The 23248-nt window shown below is 36.8% G+C and overlaps 1 protein-coding gene across 4 annotated transcripts in view; it reads left to right on the top strand.

The window, feature by feature from the left end:
• Nucleotides 1-23248, top strand: part of CDC42BPA (CDC42 binding protein kinase alpha) — a 153821-nt gene extending 130573 nt beyond the window's left edge. For all 4 annotated transcript variants that reach the window (XM_081335744.1, XM_081335741.1, XM_081335743.1 and 1 more), the window contains 11 exons: nucleotides 665-746; nucleotides 2511-2727; nucleotides 4422-4484; nucleotides 7307-7900; nucleotides 9179-9276; nucleotides 10079-10163; nucleotides 11885-12008; nucleotides 15593-15710; nucleotides 16383-16500; nucleotides 17799-17956; nucleotides 19005-23248. In XM_081335744.1, coding sequence (XP_081191870.1) covers nucleotides 665-746; nucleotides 2511-2727; nucleotides 4422-4484; nucleotides 7307-7900; nucleotides 9179-9276; nucleotides 10079-10163; nucleotides 11885-12008; nucleotides 15593-15710; nucleotides 16383-16500; nucleotides 17799-17956; nucleotides 19005-19136 — 1789 coding nt within the window. In that variant the 3' untranslated portion in view covers nucleotides 19137-23248. The remainder of the gene's footprint in view (nucleotides 1-664; nucleotides 747-2510; nucleotides 2728-4421; nucleotides 4485-7306; nucleotides 7901-9178; nucleotides 9277-10078; nucleotides 10164-11884; nucleotides 12009-15592; nucleotides 15711-16382; nucleotides 16501-17798; nucleotides 17957-19004) is intronic.

The following is a 23248-nucleotide window of genomic DNA, read 5'->3' on the forward strand; positions in this document are numbered from 1 at the left end:
GAGGGACAGTTGTCACCTCTGAGGCATGGCGCGGGTGCCCACAGGGAGGGCTATGAGTACTGCCTCTGGCACCCGTGCCATAGGTTCGCCACCACTGCCTTATAACAATAGAAAAACAATTTAACAAATGGACAGCAAACATTTATATGAAGAAATTATTTGCTACAAATATTGATCTGGAAATAATGTAGGTTTATGGCAAGCTAAATATAAAATATCATTACAGCTCTATGTTGTGCTGATATGACTTTCCTCTAGAATAGGGACTTTTAATTGAGGTCCATGGATTGCTTGGGGGTCTGTGGATTGATTTCAGGGAGCCTGTGATGTTGGATCAGAAAAACAAATACATTTTTATTATTTACTAATTTCTAATTATCTTATTATTAATTTAATGAATTAATAGAGACTATATGTTATCTATTTATCATTTTGAATATTTTGATAACTGTATTTGAGCATAATCAATTTCCTTTATAAAACAATCTGTCTTCTGTGTTTTATTTTATAATTTTAATAAAAATTTTCTGGGAAGTCCAGTTTTGCCTGACTTTCAAAGAAGTTCATTACACAGGGGTTAAGAAACTCTGCTCTGAATGTGAATAGTTACTGTTCAAATATAATAATCTCTTACTGGTGGATTAAAAAAATGTCTTCATAAAAGGGATGAAGAATTCTCGGTGTGTTCTGTTCTGGCTTCTGATGTCATCCATGCAAACCGAAAAGATATTCCCTGTATTTTTAGGGTAAGTAATACCCTAATACAGTTGCAACACACAATAGAAAATAAATTGTTCTTCTTATATTCATTTTTTAAAAATTAATGGACATTTCTCTATTTGTTAGTCAGTGTGGCTTTTGTGGATTCCTTTGAAATTTTATATTTTTATTCCAGCTTTCTATTTTAAAATATAGGAATATCAACAAAGTCTAATTTTAATCCTCCAGAAATGGTGCAGTTAATTTAATTAGCCTTCACAGTTTTTAAAAAAATGCTCTACAGGTAGTTCTTGACATACGACAGGACACTTAGCAAATGTTCAAAGTTACAATAGATATCCCAAAATTACATAAGACCCTGTTTCAAAGTTAGAACTGCTGCAGCATCCCTGCAATCATTCGTCCTTATGACCGACCACAGGATGCTGCAGCACCCCCACCTGTCTACCCCCATCCCACCCCACTATGATCCCACAGCTCTTGGTCCTGCTCGCCTCACACCCATCACCCAGCACACTTACTTTCTTAAGCTCTCTGGACCTCATGTTGGTGAAGAAGGGCAGGCCACCTATCCCTGGCTTCATGCAGGTAACCGTCATTTTATCTCATTTGCTTGTGGTCTGGGACAAAATGGCAGCCACCAGACGAACTGCTTTGTTTTGCTGCCTTAGCAAGGTCTACACATTGCTGCAGAAGCTTCTGAATGCTGCAGATAACTTCTGCAGTGCTATGTAGACCCTCTTTAGGCAGCATAATGAAATAGTTTGTCCCCCGGCTGCATGGCTGAATATGGCCACCATTTTTTCCTCCTTGTGGACAGGGACAAAATGATGATTGCCAGAAAAACTGCTTCATTTTGCTGCCTTAATGAGATCTATACAGCACTGCAGAAGTTTCCTAATGCTGCAGAAAGCTTCTACAGCGCTGTACAGATCTTGTTAAGGCAGTAAAACAAAGCAATTTGTCCCCAGCCTTTGTGGTAGTAACTCAATTGCAGCTGCCATTTTGTGGATAGGACAAAATGGTGGCCACTTCTGGAACCACACCATGCAAATGCACAAAGGAGCAATCCATTCCACTTCTCTGGAAGGCCTCAGAACTCTTCAAAATGTAAGTGAGGAGGAAGCTGTTTGGCCTGATGGGTTGGGAATCATGCCAAAGGCATGAGGGGACCTTGTGGAAGTAGAAAAAGCCCATGGAGTAGGAAGCAGAGCACAGGCATCTCAGGGGTGGGAGAGGCCTTGGGAGAGATCAAGGCAAGAAGGCAGACCTCCCCCACCCCGAGGCACCCTGTTCTCCATTTAACAACCGTTTGTTTAATGATTTATTAGGGAGAGCAGACATATGGAGGTTGTTAGGTGAGACGCTTCACCTAACTACCATTGCGACATCTGACTGTAATGGGCAAACTCCATTACGGTCATATCTCGAACTATCTGTATACAAGTTAATATTTATATTTTTAAAATCAGATTTTATTCATAGTTTTATCCTGTCCATTTTGTCTTCATTGCAGTTCTTTTACAGAAACTGATACAGCTTCATCACTGGGTAAACAGTGATTTGAATTGGGGTTATTCACTATGCATTTTTTTAATGCCTCACTAGCTTTCATTGGTCTTTTGTAATTTATATTTGATGTTGACTTCTTAATTTATTTACTATAAAATATTTACATTGAGGGTATCTTTTGAATACATTGAATAAATGTATTTATTCAATAAATAAATGACATTGTTATTTATCAAAGAATCTCATTTTTTAGTTACACGTATCTCTAACATTTCCAGGTTTCAGCTTCTCAGCTATTAGCATCAAGTAATAAATGTTCAGTCCTGATCCTAGCTGACAGTGAAAATGAAAGGAGTAAATGGGTAGGAGTCTTAAATGAATTACATCGGATCTTAAGGAAGAACAAGCTCAAAGATCGCTCAGTCTACGCTCCCAAAGAAGCATATGATAGTACGTTGCCCCTTATTAAAACTAGCCAAGCAGCAGCAATTATAGGTATGTATTTTTAAAAACATTTTACAGATTTCTTATTTTAACTATGAAGTGTTAATTCATACTGGAATTTTGAAGCAATGTACCATGTTTGCCAGGAAGGAATTTGGCTCTGAAATTAAGAAACAATTGGAGAAAAATGTAAACACAAAAATAAAGTTTATCTAGAATTACTAAACCAGGGAAATCTGCCTCTCCCCCTCACAAATGTGATACACTCAATATGTACTCACACATACACAGATCTTCCACAAGTCTTGTTCTAAAAAAGGGACAGGCCAAGGACAAAAAAGTAAATCCATATTAATTGAATGAATAACTAATACAGTAGTACCTTGGCACTCAGCATTAATTGGTTCTGGAAGGCGCCATGAGTATCAAAAACAATGAGTACGAAACAAATTTTCCCCATAAGGAATAATGTAGTGAATCACAATGCAGCTGACACCAAGAAGTTATATCTTGTGCTTAGAATACCAAACAAATGATGAGTACTGCGACAAATTTTTCATGTCAAAATGTGTTGAGTACCAAATTCAATGAGTTTCAAAGCAGTCAAGTACCAAGCTATCACTATATTAAAATGGATTGCCTGTAAAGTATCATATCCCATTTTTAAAGATGATTTCGCATTTATGTACACAAATCATGTTTTCTGTACATTCACATGCACAGCCTTCCCTCCTTCCAGCTGGCACTGAAGGAAGAAATGGAATGGAGATAGGCTAAGGAAAAGCAGTAAATATATAGTATTAGGAAGGGAAGCATAAGGGAAAATATAACTGTATGGATAAGAAAAACATGGATGAAGTAATTGACTAGTGAGGAAATAAAAGAGAGAAGTTCTTTTAGGACTTTCAAAAATATTTAAATTCATTAAGCAGCATCCCTTCCAAAGCACCTGGTAATCTTCAGAGACCTTTTTGCTCAGCAAATGTAAAATTATCCTCCACCTGTTTACAAATATTTTGGGGGGAAAAACCGTGTTCTTTTCAGATAGATATGATAATATAACAGCACAAGCCTTTCCATTAAATGTTACGTAAAAGGGACATAAAATATAGACACTAATAAACAAATCTATGCATATCTCTCAGAATTATATTAGGTTTGCATCCAGGTAAATGGGCAGCCCAATGTCGGTCTTAAGCAAGGTATCCAATAATAAACAAGCATTGGAGCTTAAAATATTGGGGAGGTATCAGATTATCAGTCCATATAGACTAAATGGCCAAGATAAGATAACATCTAATGGAAAACTGGTAGTTTATGGAGTGGGATAATGATAAAGATTATGAGAGATATTGTGAATTACAAAACTATTTAATATGATAAAAAATGGAAAGCAAAATGGAAAATAATTTATGATTTAAATGAATTCTAAAATGTTTGGAAATTGTATTTTTCTTTGATTTGTAAATGTGTTACACTAGTTAAAATTGTGCATTAATTTTCTTCAGTCACTTTTACCTTTCACCTACTTTGAATTTTGAACATTTATGTTGTTTAGTTATTACAGGAATCCAGAGATATTTTTTTTTCATTTTTATTTAAAGGCAAAATGAAACAACTAATAATGTCATTACACTTTGTAGTATTAATTTGGTTTCATCTATCCTTTTATCTGATACTTGTTTTTCCTTATGCAATGTGTGTTTCAATTATTATTTTTTCTTTTTCATTTTTAACTGTTTCAGATCATGAACGAATAGCTCTGGGCAATGAAGAAGGGTTATTTGTTGTTCATGTTACAAAGGATGGTAAGAGTATTAGATTTATATTGGAAAAATGAAAATTCAGATAAGATGTACTTTTTATTTCATTCGGTGTGGCCTAATGGTTAAGTTGTTGAATTAATACTAGGGAGGCTCAGATTCAAGTCCACCCTCAGCAAAGGAAACCTACTCAGTGACTTTGAGAAAGTCATTTCTTTCTTATACCAAACTACGAAGTTATTACTGTTGTCATAAAAAATGGAAAAGGAAGTACCATGTACATTGCTAAGAATTTCTGCTTAAAAGATAGGGAAGATATCTAACAAGCATTATAAATTCTCATTCTGTGATTTATAACTAAATTAAGAAATATTAACCATGCTATAGTGTTCAAATTTTCCCTGTTTGATTCTACAGGTAGTCCTCAATTTACAGCCATAATTGAGCCTGAAATTATGGTCATAATTTGTTGTGATCAAAAGTCAAGGCATCACGTGACTGATGTTCTTGTGGTGGACATTAAGCAAATCCATTTTCCCCAATGGGCATTTTTTGCAAGAAATTGACAAAAAACATTTTTAATTGCAGTCATTGATCATGGGATGTTGCAAATGGCCATAAAGATGAGCCAGTTGCCAAGCATTGCAAATGCGATCCCATCATTGTGGGGGATGTGTCCACCATAACTTCAAAAACAAATCATAAATAGCTGTGGATTTGTCATAACTTCCCAAATGGTCATAAGTTGAAGACTACCTGTATTTAAAAACTTCAGTCTGTGATATGTCAGAAGATTGAAACTCAATAGTTTTGCCTTTATTTGTTCATTTATTCAGTATATATCATTATTATTATTATTATTATTATTATTATTATTATTATTATTATTATTATTATTATTATTATTATTATTATTATTTAATTTGTATACCGCCCTTCTCCCGAAGGACTCAGGGCGGTGAACAGGGCAATACATAATAAAAAACAGAATACAAAAATTAAAAAGTGATTAAACCATTATGCCCGTAATAATTAATACATATTAAAAATTAAAACTAATTATAAAAACCCAACCCCATCCCGTCAGACCAGGCCAGCTTGTTCAAAAAAGAAGGTTTTGAGATCGCGCCGGAAGGAGCGAAGGTCGGGGGCCATCCGGAGCTCGACCGGTAAGCAGTTCCAAAGGTCTGGCGTGCCCACAGAGAACGCTCTCCCCCTGGGGGCCACCAATCGGCATTCTTTGATCGGAGGCACCCTGAGGAGGCCCTCTCTGTGGGAGCGCACTGGACGGAGGGAAGTTGACGCCGGCCGCAGGTGTTGCCATAGGTAATCCGGACCCATGCCATGAAGGGCTTTGTAAGTCATCACTAACACCTTGAACCTCACCCGGAGAGCAACCGGTAGCCAATGCAGCTCGCGGAGCAAAGGTGTAACATGGGAGTATCGGGAAACCCCCAAGACAACTCGCGCGGCTGCATTTTGCACCAGTTGAAGTCTCCGGGTGGACCTCAAGGGCAGCCCCATGTAGAGAGCATTACAGTAGTCTAGACGAGAAGTCACGAGCGCATGAGTGACTGTACACAAGGCATCCCGGTCTAGATAGGGACGCAACTGGCGCACCAGGCGGACCTGGGCAAAGGCCCCCCTAGTCACAGCTCCAATATGCTCTTCCAAAGAGAGCTGTGAATCTAGAAGGACCCCCAAGTTGCGAGCCCTATCTACGGGGGGTAATAGCTCACCCCCCATGGCCAGAGATGGAATAATCGGAATTTCCCGGGATGCCGGCACGAACAGCCACTCAGTCTTGTCAGGGTTGAGTCGAAGCCTGTTCCTCCCCATCCAGACCCGGACCGTCTCCAGGCAGCGGGACATCACGTCGAGGGCATCACTGGGGTGGTTTGGGGTCGAAATAAAAAGCTGGGTATCATCAGCATATTGATGATACCCAACTCCGAAACCACGAATGATCTCACCCAGCGGCTTCATATAGATGTTGAACAGGAGAGGCGAGAGAACCGATCCCTGAGGAACTCCACAAATGAGAGGTCTCAAGGTCGATCTCTGCCCCCCTGCCAACACCGACTGCGAACGTCCCAGAAGGTAAGAGGAGAACCACTGGAGAACTGTGCCTCCCACTCCTAATCCCCTGAGACGTCGCAGCAGGATACCATGGTCGATTATTATTATTATTATTATTATTATTATTATTATTATTATTATTATTATTATTATTATTATTATTATTATTATTAATTTATTATTAGCCCTATCTATTATTAGCCCTATCTATGGGTACCACCCATTTCAAACATAGGGGCAGCTAACAAATATTATTGCTGTTGTTGTTCTTAATGAGGAATGGCATGGTGCTTAATATGAATTAGATGAAATAATTAAACACAGTTAGAAATAAAATGTTCAAAATGCGTAGATAAAACCAAGCATAACCCATCCAATTCTATAATAACAGGCACAACCTATCTAAATATAATATGGTTTTGTTTGGCAATGGATGACACAATTTTAATAGGAGCTATGTAGAACATAGAAACACAGCATCCATGAGACAAGGAAGGGAGGCAGTATAATGAATGTAGAACTGACTCTGGGAAAAGAAGGTGCAAACTTCCTTTTTGAGGACACTTGAATAGACTCCTATTCAAAGGTAATTACCCTGATAGGAAAAAAGTCAAAGGCAGACTTTTGAAAATGCAAATGGGATACATTGATTCTTAGAAGAAATTGTTAGTGGAAAAAAGCAGTTTGGAAAAGTAAGTTTGTAGATTCAATAAGCAAGAAGAATACTATAGATTTGAACATACTCTTCATATTCCGAGATAATTTCTTACAACCTTTTATTTTTGCAGAGATAATTCGTGTGGGTGACAATAAGAAAGTTCATCAGATTGAGCTCATCCCAAATGAACAACTTATTGCAGTGATTTCGGGACGCAACCGTCATGTACGACTATTTCCTATGACAGCTCTGGATGGTCGAGAGATTGATTTTTATAAACTGGCAGAAACTAGAGGTTGCCAGACCATAGTTTCTGGACAAGTGCGCCATGGAGCCCTTACTTGCCTGTGTGTAGCAATGAAAAGGCAGGTCCTGTGCTATGAGTTAAATCATAGCAAAACACGCCATAAAAAGATAAAAGAAATCCAAGTGGCTGGGAATGTCCAGTGGATGGCTATCTTTAGTGAACGGCTTTGTGTTGGCTACCAGTCAGGATTCTTAAAGTACCCTTTGTACGGAGAAGGAAATCCACATAGTTTGCTTCATCCAGATGATCACACACTGTCGTTCATTACACAGCAGCCAACTGATGCCATCTGTGCTGTTGAAATCTCAAATAAAGAATACCTGCTGTGTTTTAGCAGTGTAGGGATTTATGTGGACTGTCAGGGTCGAAGATCTAGACAACAAGAACTAATGTGGCCTGCAACTCCTTCTTCTTCCTGTAAGTTTCTACAGTTACATTAATTAAGCAAAGGATTGTTTTTCCTCATGGCCTGAAGTCATCCACAATATTCGAATAACACTGTGCAATTAATCAAGCAGTTAATAACAAGTTGTAGGAGATGTGATACTGAAACCTAAATAACTTTTTAACTATGTGCTATAACACAGGTGTCAAACTCACCACGTCATGTGACGTGTCGTGACGTATCGCAACTTTTTTTGCATTGCTGGAGCTGGGGTGGGCGCGGCCTCTGCACGATGCAACCAGCCCGTGGACCGGCAGTTTGACACCCCTGTGCCATGATAATAATCCATTTGTTGTAATATTGTGACGTTATATCTTGATTTCCCCCCACACACTTTCCTTCCTACCCATGTTTTTCCTCTTCATTAATTTTTTTAGCGCTAATATTATTTGGCAAACCATTATGACTTTCCTTCCAAAAAAGAATCATAGGTTTTGAAATAAGTCTCTGGGCTGGAGGAAGCATGATTTGCCATCTATTATGTACTGCTTCTAGAATTAATGCAAGGAAAGTCCTATTGATATAACTAACTGTGGTTACCATAGTTGAAGTTAATTACCACATTTGAAGCTCTCAGTATAGTGATAAAAGAGCATACTTAATAAATTGATACTAGTGGTAGGTATGTTCTGCTAATAGGAAGATGCTAGAAGTTGTGGTATCAAGTAATGCTGCATTTTCTCAATTCTTCAAAAAATATTCATAACCTCAATACCCCTTTGTATATGTATGTCTGTATGTGTGCACATGCATGTGTTTGTATGTGTATTACACATGCACATACCAACTATTACAATTATACAGTATCAGTCTATATTAGAAGTTGATTTATTTTGTTAACTGCTCATTTCTGAATGATTACTGGTTGTACATAATTTCAACGTCTTGAAAACTGAGGTAAAATTGGACTAGTAAATATATGATTAATATTTAATACTGTTTTATTTCTCAGCTATAGTTAATGGTTTATTCTTTTTTCCAAAGCCTTCATTTTAACATTCAATGTGGCTAATCATATAATGTGAACACAGTGAGCGGCAATTGACTTACAGCTTATTTTCAACAAATATTAAACAGATAAGTAAACACCAATAAAAAAACTAGGCTTATTTTCAACCATAGAAAATGTACTTCTAATTTAATTACAAGAAGTATATGCTAAAAGTGATTTCCTTACCTGTCAGTTTTCAACACAATCCAGCGTATGTCCGTAAGGCATTATGCAGACATATATCTGTATTTCTTCCTAGGTTACAATGCACCATACCTCTCAGTTTATAGTGAAAATGCAGTTGATATATTTGATGTGAACTCAATGGAGTGGATTCAGACCATCCCACTCAAGAAGGTAACTAATGAATTATACAGGAAATTAAACAGTTTGGATAGGTTATTCATAATATAAATTAAAACGTATATTGAGTTCCATCTGGATTAAAATATTAAAATATTAATCTGATGAACTAGGAATGGGGACACCCACCCACCTTCAGGTCTACAATGGAAACTAATTAGGTATGGGTTTTTGTAGCAATAAAAAGAAGAGAGATGTTTCAAGCACTTTGAATTCTTAAAGAAAAGACACTCTGAACAATACAATCAGTGCTTTTTTTGTAAAAGAAAAAGGTGCCGGAACTCACACATGTCATACAACCCGCCTTGCCTACCTTACAAGGTTCCATCCCAAAAAGGTGCCGGAACTCCGTTCTGAGCGTTCTATGAGAAAAAAAGCCCTGAATACAATACATATATTTCTATTAAATATTTTCTAGCATTTCATCAGAAAGAGTTTGGTACATTTTTTTTGCCTAACATTTTTTGTTAAAAGAATATTTTTTTGTCAGCTGCAGCTCACTTCATCAGTGAGTGGTTGAACTGATGCAGGACTTCAGTTCGAGAGAGGTGGAGGTGAGAAAGGGAAGAGAAAACAAATTGGTTGTGCAGATGCAGGTTATATTAGAGATAGTTTACAACTATCTTTATCAGTTAACAACTGTGATGTTTCAAACCCCACTTTTTTTAAACACACCACCACCACCAAGGTCCTCCTGAATTTTTGCCATGACATTCATGTATGATGTATGGTAATTTATACTGTTTCACATTTTCTTTATAACTTCTTACTTTATTTTACATTTTACATTTTTTAGGTACGTCCTTTGAACACAGAAGGGTCGCTAAATGTCCTAGGACTAGAAACTGTTAGATTAATTTATTTCAAAAATAAGATGGCAGGTAAGTAAAAACACACAACTGCTACCTACATTAATTACTGTTCATTCAGACATTAATAGAGTGCTGACGCACTGAATGCAATCCAAGTAGCCTTTTCTCAAAAGCATTTCAACATAAAATTTGTAAATGCTGCAATTCCCAAGGTTTTAAATATAATTAAAAAACAATTGTGCTATCTAATCATTTTAGGCTAAAACTTTGAAGTAGGAACCAGTTACTCCATTCAGATGTCTCATATTTCTAGCACCTTAGCATAATTGAATTTTAAGTCTATTACAGGTAGTCCTTGCTTAATGTAGTCTGGAATTTCCATCATAAATCATGACGGTCATAAATCGAGGGACTCAAGTGACCAAACATGATTGTATGAATTTTTTTTTAGTGATTGTCAAGCAAACTCCACAATTGTTAAACAAATCAATGTATTCCTATCAACGTTTTTGCCAGAAACCGGCAAAAAACAAATTGTAGTCGCATGACCATGGGCCAGTATAACTGGCCATAAAGGTGAGCCAGTTGCCAAGAGCCCAAAATCCAATCATGTGACTACAGGGGAATTGTGCACCTGTCTGAACACTGGAACCAGGTAATAAGTAGCTCTTGGCAAGTCCATTATAACTTTGATTGATCACAGGCAACTGGTCATAAGTTAAGGACTATCAGTATATTTTGTACTGATTTTGTTATCACTGAGATTTTTAAAGAAATTACTTCCACTTCTTCAAATATAAGATATATTGATACTTCCTAAAATTATAGATCCAGATCTTTTGAACTAAATAAAACTTAAATGCAGTGGTTTGGATGTTTGTAGCACTGCAGAGTTCCACTCAGAATGCTTCCAATTATTTCAAATTCTTCCTTCTAGTAGTGTTTATCTGCAAAGTACTTTCACATTAAAAATTAACTACAGATAGAGAATTAAATCATTGTCAGCACTGTGAATTCATGTTTCTTGGGTTTTCTTGCCACTTCCCAGTAAGTGGATGATAGGCAATGTTTCAGTCAGCACCACAGAAGTTTCAGTAGGTAAATCTGGTAGTTAAAGGCTATGGAAGGAATATTGCTTGAGTAAACTTTTCTGTCTCACAGTCTCCTAGAAAAACGTTCCTATTTGTTTTATTTTACAATCTCTAAAAATAAACATTTCTAAATTACCCATTTATTTTGTATAATATGCCAAATATTTTCTGTATATCACGTCTACTTTAAGCATAAAGTTTTTCTTAGAAGAAATTCTGAATGCAAGATTAACTCCACATTAGGTGCAAACAAGAAGTAGAACTGAACACAGAAGTGGAAAGTTTTACCTTAGACTTGTTTCAATGATAGTTCCCACCACCACCTAGTTTTTGTCCATGGATCTCAGAACAAGATAATTTTCCCTCTGAACATACTTGCTTACTTACAGATGTACAAGTTACGTATCATAGTAAACCATGTGGGGTGCAAAAAATGGTCAGTTGAAAAAAAAGTCAATCATCTACATTTCTTTCAAAGACAGGATTCTCTGTATTTTTTTATTTTTCAAGCCTCTAATGAATGTTTGCAGATAACATATAATTAGTACAAGCTTAAAGCCATAATCTTATACTATGTATTTATATTGTCCCATTGTTTTAGCATTAGCAGTTGTACCTAATTTAGAAAAGTTTTCTATAGTTAGCCCTCTGGAGAGGGGGAAAAAAGTGATCCTGCTTGGATTTTTATGTTTTTCTTAGAGGGTGATGAGTTGGTGGTTCCTGAGACATCAGATAACAGTCGGAAGCAAATGGTCCGAAATATTAATAATAAACGGCGCTACTCCTTCCGGGTGCCTGAGGAAGAGAGAATGCAGCAGAGAAGGTCGGTATTCAACCTGTACTTGTCTTCTGTCCATGCTTGTAGACCCTGAAGACTGGTTGTGTCCCGTCGTCGTATTTTTTGTTTGTTTGTTTGATTGTTAGAAAAAAATGGATTTCTGGGCAATGCGTTCAAACATTTGTCTTTTCTGTTATATATTATGCTTTATTTATATTATGTATAACCCAACACTTAAATTTGTTTTAATTTAAATATAAATGCAAAAAACTATTGTAAATTGGAATGCATGTCTCCAACTACTGTACATAAGTACATTTGTGTGTGCATGTGTGTATATACTGTATATATGACTGATAATAAAGTTTTACGAAAGAAATTTATATTGCTAATTATGCATATATTGTCCAGTTTTGATATTCTCTTTTTTGCACAGTTCCTATCTTGATTCTCTGTCATATTCCCCAGTGCTCTGATGATAACAATTATTTTTCAAATTTTGTGTAGTTTTCAGGCAGCAAAAGGGTCACCTTGGAAGATAGCATTCAGACAACAACAACAACTTTATTGATTAGCCCTTAAGCCATATCAAAGTGCAAAGTTCCAGCAACAAACCGTCAACAAACTTGATAAAAGCAATCCAAAATGGAATTTGATAAAATACAATTTAAAATGGAATTAAAATAAAATACAATTTAAGATGAAATAGTAATAAAATACAAATTTAAGATATAGATAAAATATGATATTATATTTCGGAGTCACCCTTGCAATCTACCCCAATCAGTCCCACATATGCAGATCTTAACTGGATCATTTTGTTTAAATACTGTGCTACGTTAAATGTTATTTTCAAGTTCTGACCGGACATAAGATAAGTTATTTTGATATGGGGATCCCAATGGGTCATTCGTTTGGTATATAGACCAAGATACCTGTCTCTCACCCTCTTATACAGACAACAGTCAAATAGGATGTGAGCCAGGTCCTCTACCTCTGCCGCTCCACAAATGCAGAGACGCTCATTGTACGGTATAGCATGAAATCTCCCATATCTGACCATTGTGTCAAGCTGTTTGAATCTCGCTCTCATAAATATCTCCCTAAGATATTTTGGGAGTTGTAACTTCAAATAACTGTCCACTTGAAAAGTACATTTGTATTTACTCAGCCATTTCAAGTTACCCACCTTACTAAGGATAGCTATATCAGTTTGTGCTTCTATATCCTTAATTCTTTGGGCAACTCTTTTTTTAGATTGTTCTCCTGTTATGCAAGAAACAGGAAGGCTACAGCTTCTTACAAAATTTGTTAGTTTGGTGATCCAGGAGATTTGTGATTGCAGTTTTATTTGCTCTAGTAGGCATAATTTGGGGAGTCTATCAGTCTCCATTTCATTAACTTTGCACCAGTAGTTATAAGCTCTAATTTTAGATAATGCCTGAATTGTATGAATTCCCAATTCAGCTCTAACTGCTGCAGCAGATGTTCTTGGATCTACACCCAAAATACATCTCAGATGCTGGGACTGTGTTTGTACTAAAACTGTGGTTGAGTAAAGACCCCAAATTTCTGCTCCATACAAGAGCATTGTCGTAACCTTAGCCTTATAAACCTTGAGTAATGGAGATAGGGACCCTGGGTAACTATGGTTCTTTAGTTTGAGCAATAAATTCAAATGGGCTTTTGCTCTAAATGTACTCCATTGATGATGGCAGGCCCAAGATCCAGTCTTGGAAAAAGTTACTCCCAAATATACAAAGGTATTAACCTGCTCAATTCGTTCACCATCTAATTGCCACTTATGTCTCTGATGGTTTCTTCCAAACACCATTATTTTCAATTTAGATTTGCTAATGATTAGGGAGTTATCCTGGCAATAAGAGCTGAATCTTCTTAATAGCCTACGTAATCCTACTTGTGAGTATGATAATAAAATCATATCATCAGCATAAAGCAAGCTGTTACAGTAAGTATTTAGGATCATCGGCATGTGTACCATGGTATCCTTCATTAACCCTGGCAAGTCATTGATGTATAAATTAAATAATGGGGCCAATATACACCCTTGCCTTATCCCTTTATTTGTGTGAATCCTGTTAGTCAGGGCCCCATTAACCCCATACTGCACCCTCAAACAGGTACTTGTGTAAAGGGCTTTAATCAAAGCCAGGAGTCTGGGTTCTATTTTAAGAGATGTCAATTTACTCCATAGTACGTCTCTATTTACCATATCAAATGCTGCTGTAAGGTCTATAAACGCAGCAAACAGGGGTCTCCTCTTATAGGCATATTTGGCAATTAGATGGTTCAAGACAAAGCAGTTATCAATAGTAGATCTGTTTTGTCTAAAACCTGCTTGTTCTTCTGTGAGGATGTTGTTTTCCTCTACCCAGATTTCAATTCTGTTCAAAAGGTACCTAGCATATATTTTTGCTACAATGTCAATCAGGCTGATGGGCCTATAATTACTAGGATCCTTTTTATTCCCTTTTTTATATATGGGGACAACTATTGCCATCTTCCACCCATCTGGTATATGGCAGGTGTTATTTATGTGTGTAAAAAGACCTGCTAATACAGGGCCCCACCAGTTGGGAAATTTCTTAAATAATTCTGCTGGTAAAAAATCCTCGCCTGGGGCTTTATTGCTCTTTAAGCTTTTAATGATGGACTGTATCTCCTTTTCTGAGACTGGTGGCCAAGGGGGGAGAGTTCTAGGATTTACCAAATCACTGTTTAAAAATAATTTCTTTACCGGTTCGGTGGGGGCAAACAAGCACTGATAATAATTCTCCCAGTCCGCAGCAGAGATTGGTATGTCAAATGCAAATCTCCGTTCCTTCAGGATAACTGCTACAGAGTGCACATTCAGACAATTATGAAAATATTCAGAAAGGATTCTGATTTTTAAAATACTTTCAAGAACTATGGAGTTAATGTTTCAGCATTTCTCATGTATAGGCTGTGCTGATAAACGTTTGTATCCAATTATGGGGAAAAACAGGGAAATAATTGAATTTGCTTGTTTTCAAGTTAGCTTTTTTCCATTACCATTGAGGCTTTTAAAGACCTATTTATTACATAACCTATGATTAGAACCAGTTTTATGCTGTCAGGTTTTCTAAAATTCTCAAGAATTTTCTTTTGTATCCTACAATACATTGGCAAATTTCTCTAAAGCTCTTGAAATTACTGTAAGAGTAAAATGTGAAGAGCAGTGCTGTATTCTTCTAATTCTTTTCTTTTCTTCTGTCCTTCATCTCTGCCTCCATCTTTGCAGCATCCGATCATCACTGAGCCCACCTCTGCACCTTTTCTTGAATGTTGTCTCAACTCCCTCTCGTAGTGCACTCTGAGACCCAGTAACCATTTGGACTTTTTTGTGAACGTGGGCTGTTAAGCTTTTAAGCCAAATCTCTGTTCTTCCTGACCTTTTCCCTTCCATCAAGCTAACCGCTGAGATAGAATCAGTATCAGAATTTAAAGTACTCTTCTTTTAAAATTTAGCCATACAAATGGCTGTTTGTTTTCAATAGTGGAATAATTTTTATGAATACTATATATTTACTCTTTGTGTTTACAAATAGCCACTTCAACATACAGTGTCTGAATATTTTCTTTTGCAGGGAGATGCTGCGAGACCCAGAAATGAGAAATAAATTAATTTCTCACCCAACTAACTTTAACCATATAGCACACATGGGCCCAGGAGACGGCATACAGATCCTCAAAGACCTGCCTATGGTAAGGACAGCCTGGCGTCTAACGAAAGCGAAATGAAGGTGTCTGAAATGTAATACAAATAAAATTGATTGATTTTCTGCCCTATCACACTCTCACAATTCTCAGCAAATTACGTATGTGCAAAGCTTTAGAACATCCATAGTATGAACAAAACAATACAAATAAACAAAATCATAACATTAATGATCAACATAGCAATAAAATGACAAAAATAAAAAATAAAAGATGGCACAAAAGGGAAGCATCACTGGCAGAACTGGTATGTTCTTCCTTTCATATTTGAAAGAAGAAAATGCCACATTTTTGTGTGATCCCTTCACCCTCGGGTCAAAAATTGCCAGTGTCTCATTTCTTTTCTTTTTTTTTTCCAATTGCCTCCTTGCAATCATCTGCTGTCACTGATGACTACTTACTTACCGCAGCTTTCCCTAACCCACTCTAACCCTGCCGTTGTGTTTCCCCCAATTTCCCATCGTCATTCTTCAGTAAACCTGGCTAGGGATACTAGAGGCTTACAATTTTAGCACATCCAAATCAGTGTGATGGATTGCCTGTGCTTATTAGTGAACGAGTCAGTCAAGGTCTTCTCTAAATTCTAACCTGCTAAACTTTCTCTTTTATATATGACTTTACCTCTTAGCTGTTTCTGACTTGACTGTCTTTCTGTTGCAGAACCTTCGGCCTCAGGAAAGTCGGGCAATGTTTAGTGGTTCTGTCAGTATCCCTTCAATCACAAAAACCCGGCCAGAGCCTGGACGTTCCATGAGTGCTAGTAGTGGCTTGGCAGCAAGTAAGTTGCTGAGCCTTCGCTTGGCGTCAGCCTCTTTCTCTATTTTCCTTGAGAAGGGTGTACCATTACCTGTGTACTTGTCTGCTTCGTGAAGGATGTATTAAGAAAGAATCAGACATTTTGGTGGTCAAGGACCTTAAGAACAAAGGGAATTTAGTCAAAAATTTAGAGAGAAAAGACTAGGCGTTCTCTTTGGAGAGAAAACAAATATGAAAGCAGTGCAGACTTAATAATTTTAAAAGGCAATACACTGGGTTCATCTATATATGTTCAGCTGTTTAGAAGCAGTGTGTTTGTGTGTGTTTCTTAGTTAACTTTTGGAACTCCCTAATATTGAGAAAACACGTGCTCACGTTGGGAAGACAGTTTTTGCCAACTGAGATCAGCACAGTGTTCCATATTTTAAAAAAGGGGAAATGTAATTGTTTTGCCTATTTGTCATATTTCACTGTTATGAAATATATCAACATAGTACCTAGAATAAAGCCTCATAAACATATAAAAGGGTATTTTTATTTCATCTGAATATGAGGAAGAGCTGCAGAACTAATTACTAATCAAATTTAATCATTTTAAAGAAATGAGCTGAGCCTGACTCCTGATAATTACATGGAAGTGTCCATGGAGTTTTCTTGGCAACAGTAAAGAAGTGTTAGCTGTAAAACCACTTGTTACTCGGTGCATATTGTTGTAGAGAAGTATGAGGAAAGTTAAACTTATAGAACTCCCACCTAGTTTAATATTGTATGCAGGGATTAAATTGCAAAAATATCAATATTAAAAGTATGATTGTATCTTATGAAAACAAATGTACTTCAATGCACGTATCATATTTAACATTCTGTATTGTTTTTATTATTGGTGTATTGCACTAAGATTGGCACTAAGAAATGGGGCAGTTGCACAATACTTTCAGATATATTTCAGGGCTGCTGTTCATCTGCAATGAACTGCTATAGGAGCAACATTTCCAGAAATGTTGGCAAAATATTTGGGATTCGATGCATGTGGAAGATGTTAAACCCCCCTTCCTATACTTTACCCCACCTAGCAGTTTCTCCTTAACCAACACAGAGAGGTTAATTCAATAAAGCATATAAAATTATTTTTACTCTTGCTGAAATGGAGGCTGGGATGGAAAAGGGAGAAGAGCCTTGGTAGAAAGGAATGACGATGGAAAAACAAAACCTGCAGCCATCAGTAGATCAAATAATGGTAAAGGGTGACAATGAATACTATGGGTTATAGTTCTAATGCTTTTGCATGGTATGTAGTTAAATTCCTGGGTGCATTTCTAGGAACATCTGCACAAAATGGTAGTGCTTTGCGGAGAGAATTCTCAGGAGGTAGCTATGGAGCAAAGCGTCAGCCAATGGCCTCCCCTTCAGATGGCTCTTTGTCTTCTGGTGGCCTGGACCAAGGCAGTGATGCCCCAGTGAGGGAGTACGAGCGAGAGGTGGGTATAAGCTCCAGTTTATGCTTAAAGTAATCAAAAATCAAGACACATAAGTACTGCACTAGTCGATAATTGAAAGGGAAAGTATTACTCTGTAAAATATGATAATTCTAATTACATGAATTACCTTGATTTTTTTTAGCAATAGCTAAATAGCTTCCATATGTTTTAGATCACAGCACCATCACATCAAGCCTGATTTATGAAAATTACATACAACATACCTGTAAATCATCTGATCACAGAAGGCACACCTTAAATCTTTGGATCATTTGGTCCAGGGATCAAGCCACCTTGTAAACTTCTCAAATGGGCTGAATCCCCTGTGGAAACAACTACCAGCTTAAAAACATTCTGTTGGACAAGCAAAAAATATTCCAAGAAACAGTTGGGGAGATTCTTGTTCATACAAGATTTTTCTTGTGATTGTTAAGCAATTATTTAAGAGATTGTAACAGAGTATAGTACAAACAAAGCCACTTCAGGAAATTATGCAAATAGATAAACATTTATGTACGTGTGATTACAATATAGCATTTATAGGCATAGATGCAGATACAGGAAAATAAAAATTAAATCAGCAAATGTCCCTAAATATATTAATTGCCACTGAAGTTTATAACAACTCTAGAAAAAAAAAGTGTTCTTTTACATTTGGCAGATTATGAATATAGACATCTGTTCTACTGTATGAGTGACAGCATTGCAGGGACTCAAAATGTCAGAGCCCAAAGAGAGACCTTCTAGAAAGTTGCCTGTATAAATGTATAATGTGCTGTTTATTTTCATCCCTCCAAAAGTTTTTAGACCAGGGCACTTTTGGATCTAAATCAATAACGTTCTCTTGATAAGGTAGAACGGGTATTCTTCACTGCCTATTTTTGATAGGGTTGCTGGCCAGGCAGAGAAAGAAAGAAGAGGTAACCACTTGGCCTTCCTTGGCCTTGTCCTTGTCCCTTGCTTCTGTAGATTTCCAGTCCTCCCTGTTTCCATTTGTGGCCGTTCTGTTGTTCACTAATATGTTCTCTTCACGTGTTTTGGGCTGCAGGACTCTGACTCTCCAAGGCACTCTACAGCTTCCAACAGTTCCAACCTGAGCAGCCCTCCCAGTCCCATTTCTCCTCACAAGACCAAGAGCCTCTCCCTGGAGAGCTCGGACCACGTGAGTTGGGACTCATGAACTGCTTCAGCCCTCAGATTTGACATCTCAGCAGCTTCTGGTCCCCATGATTCTCCATTTGCTCTCATTCTCATCTCCTCTCAGCTTCCCTACAAGAACCAAACTCTGGGTGGGAGCGGGGAGGAAGAGAGTATATTTGCCATAATTGGCACCAGTAGCCCAACTCTCTTCCTCTCCTAATAGTAGCCAGCAAACAAAAGAAAACCTCGGTGGAGGGCAGCGTGGAGTTGTTATATGAGAAATATTGGTATATTTCTATTATTATCAATTTTATTTCATAGGATTATGAAATTCCATTCTATGGCATATTATGCAATACACCACACTCCAAACAAAACATGGTAGTGTAGGGAGCTATACACAGTATGTAACAGGAAACCAGATAGATTTGCCTTGGTACACGTAGACCCATATTATATTTTTTCAGGAATAAATACAGCAACACCCTCCATGTTTGGTGATAGGGTGAAATTTGCCCTGCTAAGGAAGATACACATGCTCTCAGACTGCTACTTTGAATGTCAGTCTGATTGCTGCCAGTAAATCTTATTGATTTGGGGGAAAATGATGCATATTTTACTATAATAGAGTTTAAGTAAATACACAAAATTAAGAGTTAGTACATATGTATATAATAAAAGAAAAAGCAGCATTGTAATGCAACAGAAGATGGATTCCTATTTAAGAGATCCTTTAATTTAAAATGTGTGGTGTTCCTTTTTTCATACTAAATAATCTACGGATTGAGGGTGTGATCTGAATTTAGAATGGCACTGGATAAAAAACATACAGCCTAGATGAAGACTCCATCCTCACAATATTTGCTCTGTGACATTTCCTCCTTATCAGTAGAAAAACGAAAGCCATAAGCATCATTTTAAATTATCTCTGCCTGTTTTCCACCTGTTCTTTACTTTACAAGCAAAATCTACTGTTTACTAGTACACAGATGAGGTAAACTGAAGGGTATCCAAACAATTATAGAATCTCCTCAACTGAAGTAAATGCAAATAGAAATGAATGAGCTTTTGGAAGATTAGGGCTAGGCTTTCAAACCCATTTTGCCTTTTAATCACCACAAGCTCTTAAGTAACTTTCTTAGTTAACTAACTACAATCACTGAATACAAGGATCATTCAGTCCGAAATATAAGTTTGTAGTTTGTTCTTTATCATTGAAAGTTAACATGCTGCTTGTAGAGTTGTATTTTGCTAAATTATACAAGACTTCTAAAGATTTTCATTGTGGTCAACTGCTCACCCATCCTGGCCCAGAATGCCCATTGTCACTGATGTAGAATTCTGGTCGTTGAATCTAATAGAGAAAACCTAATCGGAGCATAGCATTTCTGTCTGAATAGTGGAGATCCATCGTCACCTAGAAAAACAATGGCAAAGACAACATGCAAATGGAGGGCAAAGGCAAACTCTTTTTTCTTCCATGTTATTGAATAAAATGAGTACAGTTTGCATTTTCACACTAGATGAATGTGATTTTTCTTCCTAGAATCATTGCTTTTTAGGCTAGACCTATGCTCAAGTGGAGAAAGTATTCATGTGGTAAATTAAAAAAAAAAAGATAACAGTTTCTACAAGTTTTGTAATACATCATGGATATTTTCGAACAATTACAGTTAACATCAGTGGAAAAACAATACATCTGTAACAGTTTCCTAGGTCACCTCTAAAAAAATCATCAACTACCATCATACAAAGTTCTGATTAAGTACTAGAAGATAGAGATCATTGTCTCTAATCATCTAGATATATTCAGTTTGTGTCGTTATTTGCATTTAGCTCTCTTACACTGGGGAATAATTGGGAGTAGGAGGCAAAATTAAAACTTTGCTATTAAGCATGGTATCCTAAGCCTGTCTGTTGAATTGAGTTTATTAAGAATCTCAAAACTGTGTGTCTTGTCATGAGTTAGAAACAAAAAAATTTAATTTCAGAGCTACCAGCTAAACATACTAAAGGAATTTCCTGCAAGCCTTTTCCAAGGAATTGAGTCACAGCAACAAGAACAGCATATAAAATCTATTAGCCCTCATCACCTTTGACAGTCACTACTCCAAGATACTGTTTCAACCCCTTCAGTGTTTCCTACAATGATGCTTTTGCCATTATCATTGCTCCATACCATGGCGAAAAGGTTCCTCCACCTCATATTGGCTGGTGTGTGTGTGTGTGTTTTTAAGGCTTCTGGTTCTAGCTTTAAACCGCACCTGGCTTGCAGAATTACTGATTTCAGAAATGATCTTGGAAGCCCTCAAGTTCTATGGCAACAAGCTATGTTTCACTTGGAGACATAGTTGTCACACATGCAAACAAGTGCTAAGGGAAAGGAATCTGCAAATTAGAAATAGTTTTACATAACATAAAACTATTTAATAAATTTAAACACTACACTTGGTTAGGATGTGTGAACTTGCAATACCAATATCGATAAGGTATTAGGTACTTTTTTCCAGCTGTACCCAACACACAAACACTCTTAAATCTCTGACGTTAGCTAGTAAAGTTGAGGTTTGCATTTCTGTTTTCATTCCTACATGATTCTACTTCTCCAGGCACTTTCATGTGCCCTGATTGAATCCTGACTAATTTGGTTAGGATCTCTTTTGAATGCAGCTTGAAGCTATGCTGGCTCTATGTGAGAAGTTTGCTTTGAACTGATTCAGGCACTTCATTCATTGCCCTGTTACATTTATGAGGTTCAATAAATTGGATTATAACTGAGCCTCAGATGGTTCACCTCTTACTTGAGACTGTATTTAAAATGGAAACAATCTATACACAACATTCATGTTTCTTTTCAGATTATATTCCTATTGTATAATTTTATTCTTCTGAATCAGTCTTTTATTAATGGCTTTGTCTAAAATTTAACTGATAGGCTATTTTGTATTCTTATTTATCTTTTTTTTTTCTTAGAACAGCGGGGTGGAATTCACTGTAACATTTATGTTAAACTCAGGTATTTGGAAACAGCAGACTAATGTTTTAATATAATACATATTAATGCAATAATGTACTTTTGGGTATGTGATTCACCAGAGATACATCTTAGCTGCAAACAAAACTTTTGTTCCAAAGTCCAAAACTTGGGAGATAAATTGACCTAAGGATGCTGGATGTTAAAAATACTTACGATTTTTCAGTTACCTGTTTTCAGGGACAACAGACACACCTATAAGAGCAGCATAAGCAGCAGAGATTATTGCTTTTTCCTTTCCTTGTCTGTTGTTTAATGAAAAGAAATTGGCTTGTTAGGATTATACTACAGAGTTACCTCTTTATAACCGGGGCCCTTTATCTAGGTGCAGTTGGGAGACTCCAGGACATGCATTTGCCTTCAGAGGAAGGTTACTGAGACTCCTGGCAAAATCTAGCCCAAAGCAATAGGACTAATCAAGGCACTACCCTGTCACTTTCAAAGTGCCACCATTTGGATTTTCCTGAGAAACTAGGTTTGCAATTCTTCATCTACAGGGGGCCTTTAGGAATCAGTTAGGCTGTATGAAGACTTTAAATTTTGGGGACCATATTGCAGGCTAAACCAATTCCACAAAAGTTTTCATTTTTTTTTCCTTTCTCATTCTGCATAAAACATAGTCGCACTGATGAGGAAGCAATTCACAACCAAAAAAAAATGCCCTTGGTATTTAAGAGAATTATACCTGCCTTTTTATGTACAATTTCATATCATTTATTTTTTAAAAAAAGATATTTTTAGGGATTTTTTTCATTGTAATATTGTTGTACAGTTTTGCATGGCCTAGATGTAATCACTTTTTTGTTTTGGTTTAGAGTATAAAAGCTGACAAGTGTGTGCGTGGGAGGGGGAAGTTTCTGCTTTGGCTCTTCTCACTTGTATTTTTGATTCATGTCCTCAGTGTTGTAGAGGACATTGTAAGAGATTCTCTGCTCCAGAACAATGATGTAGATTCTATTGCACAGAAATATTTAAGGTGGATCAGTCAAAGGTGTAATAAGTGGCAGACCACCAATATTTTACATTGATAACACTTAATATTAACCTACTTTGATGTATTGCAATAAAACAGGGAAATACTAGAAATTCAGATCGTTTTGTCTTCTTTTCCCTTCCCC

This window comes from Vipera berus, assembly GCF_964194415.1.
Source record: "Vipera berus genome assembly, chromosome: 1".
Lineage (NCBI taxonomy): Eukaryota > Metazoa > Chordata > Lepidosauria > Squamata > Viperidae > Vipera > Vipera berus.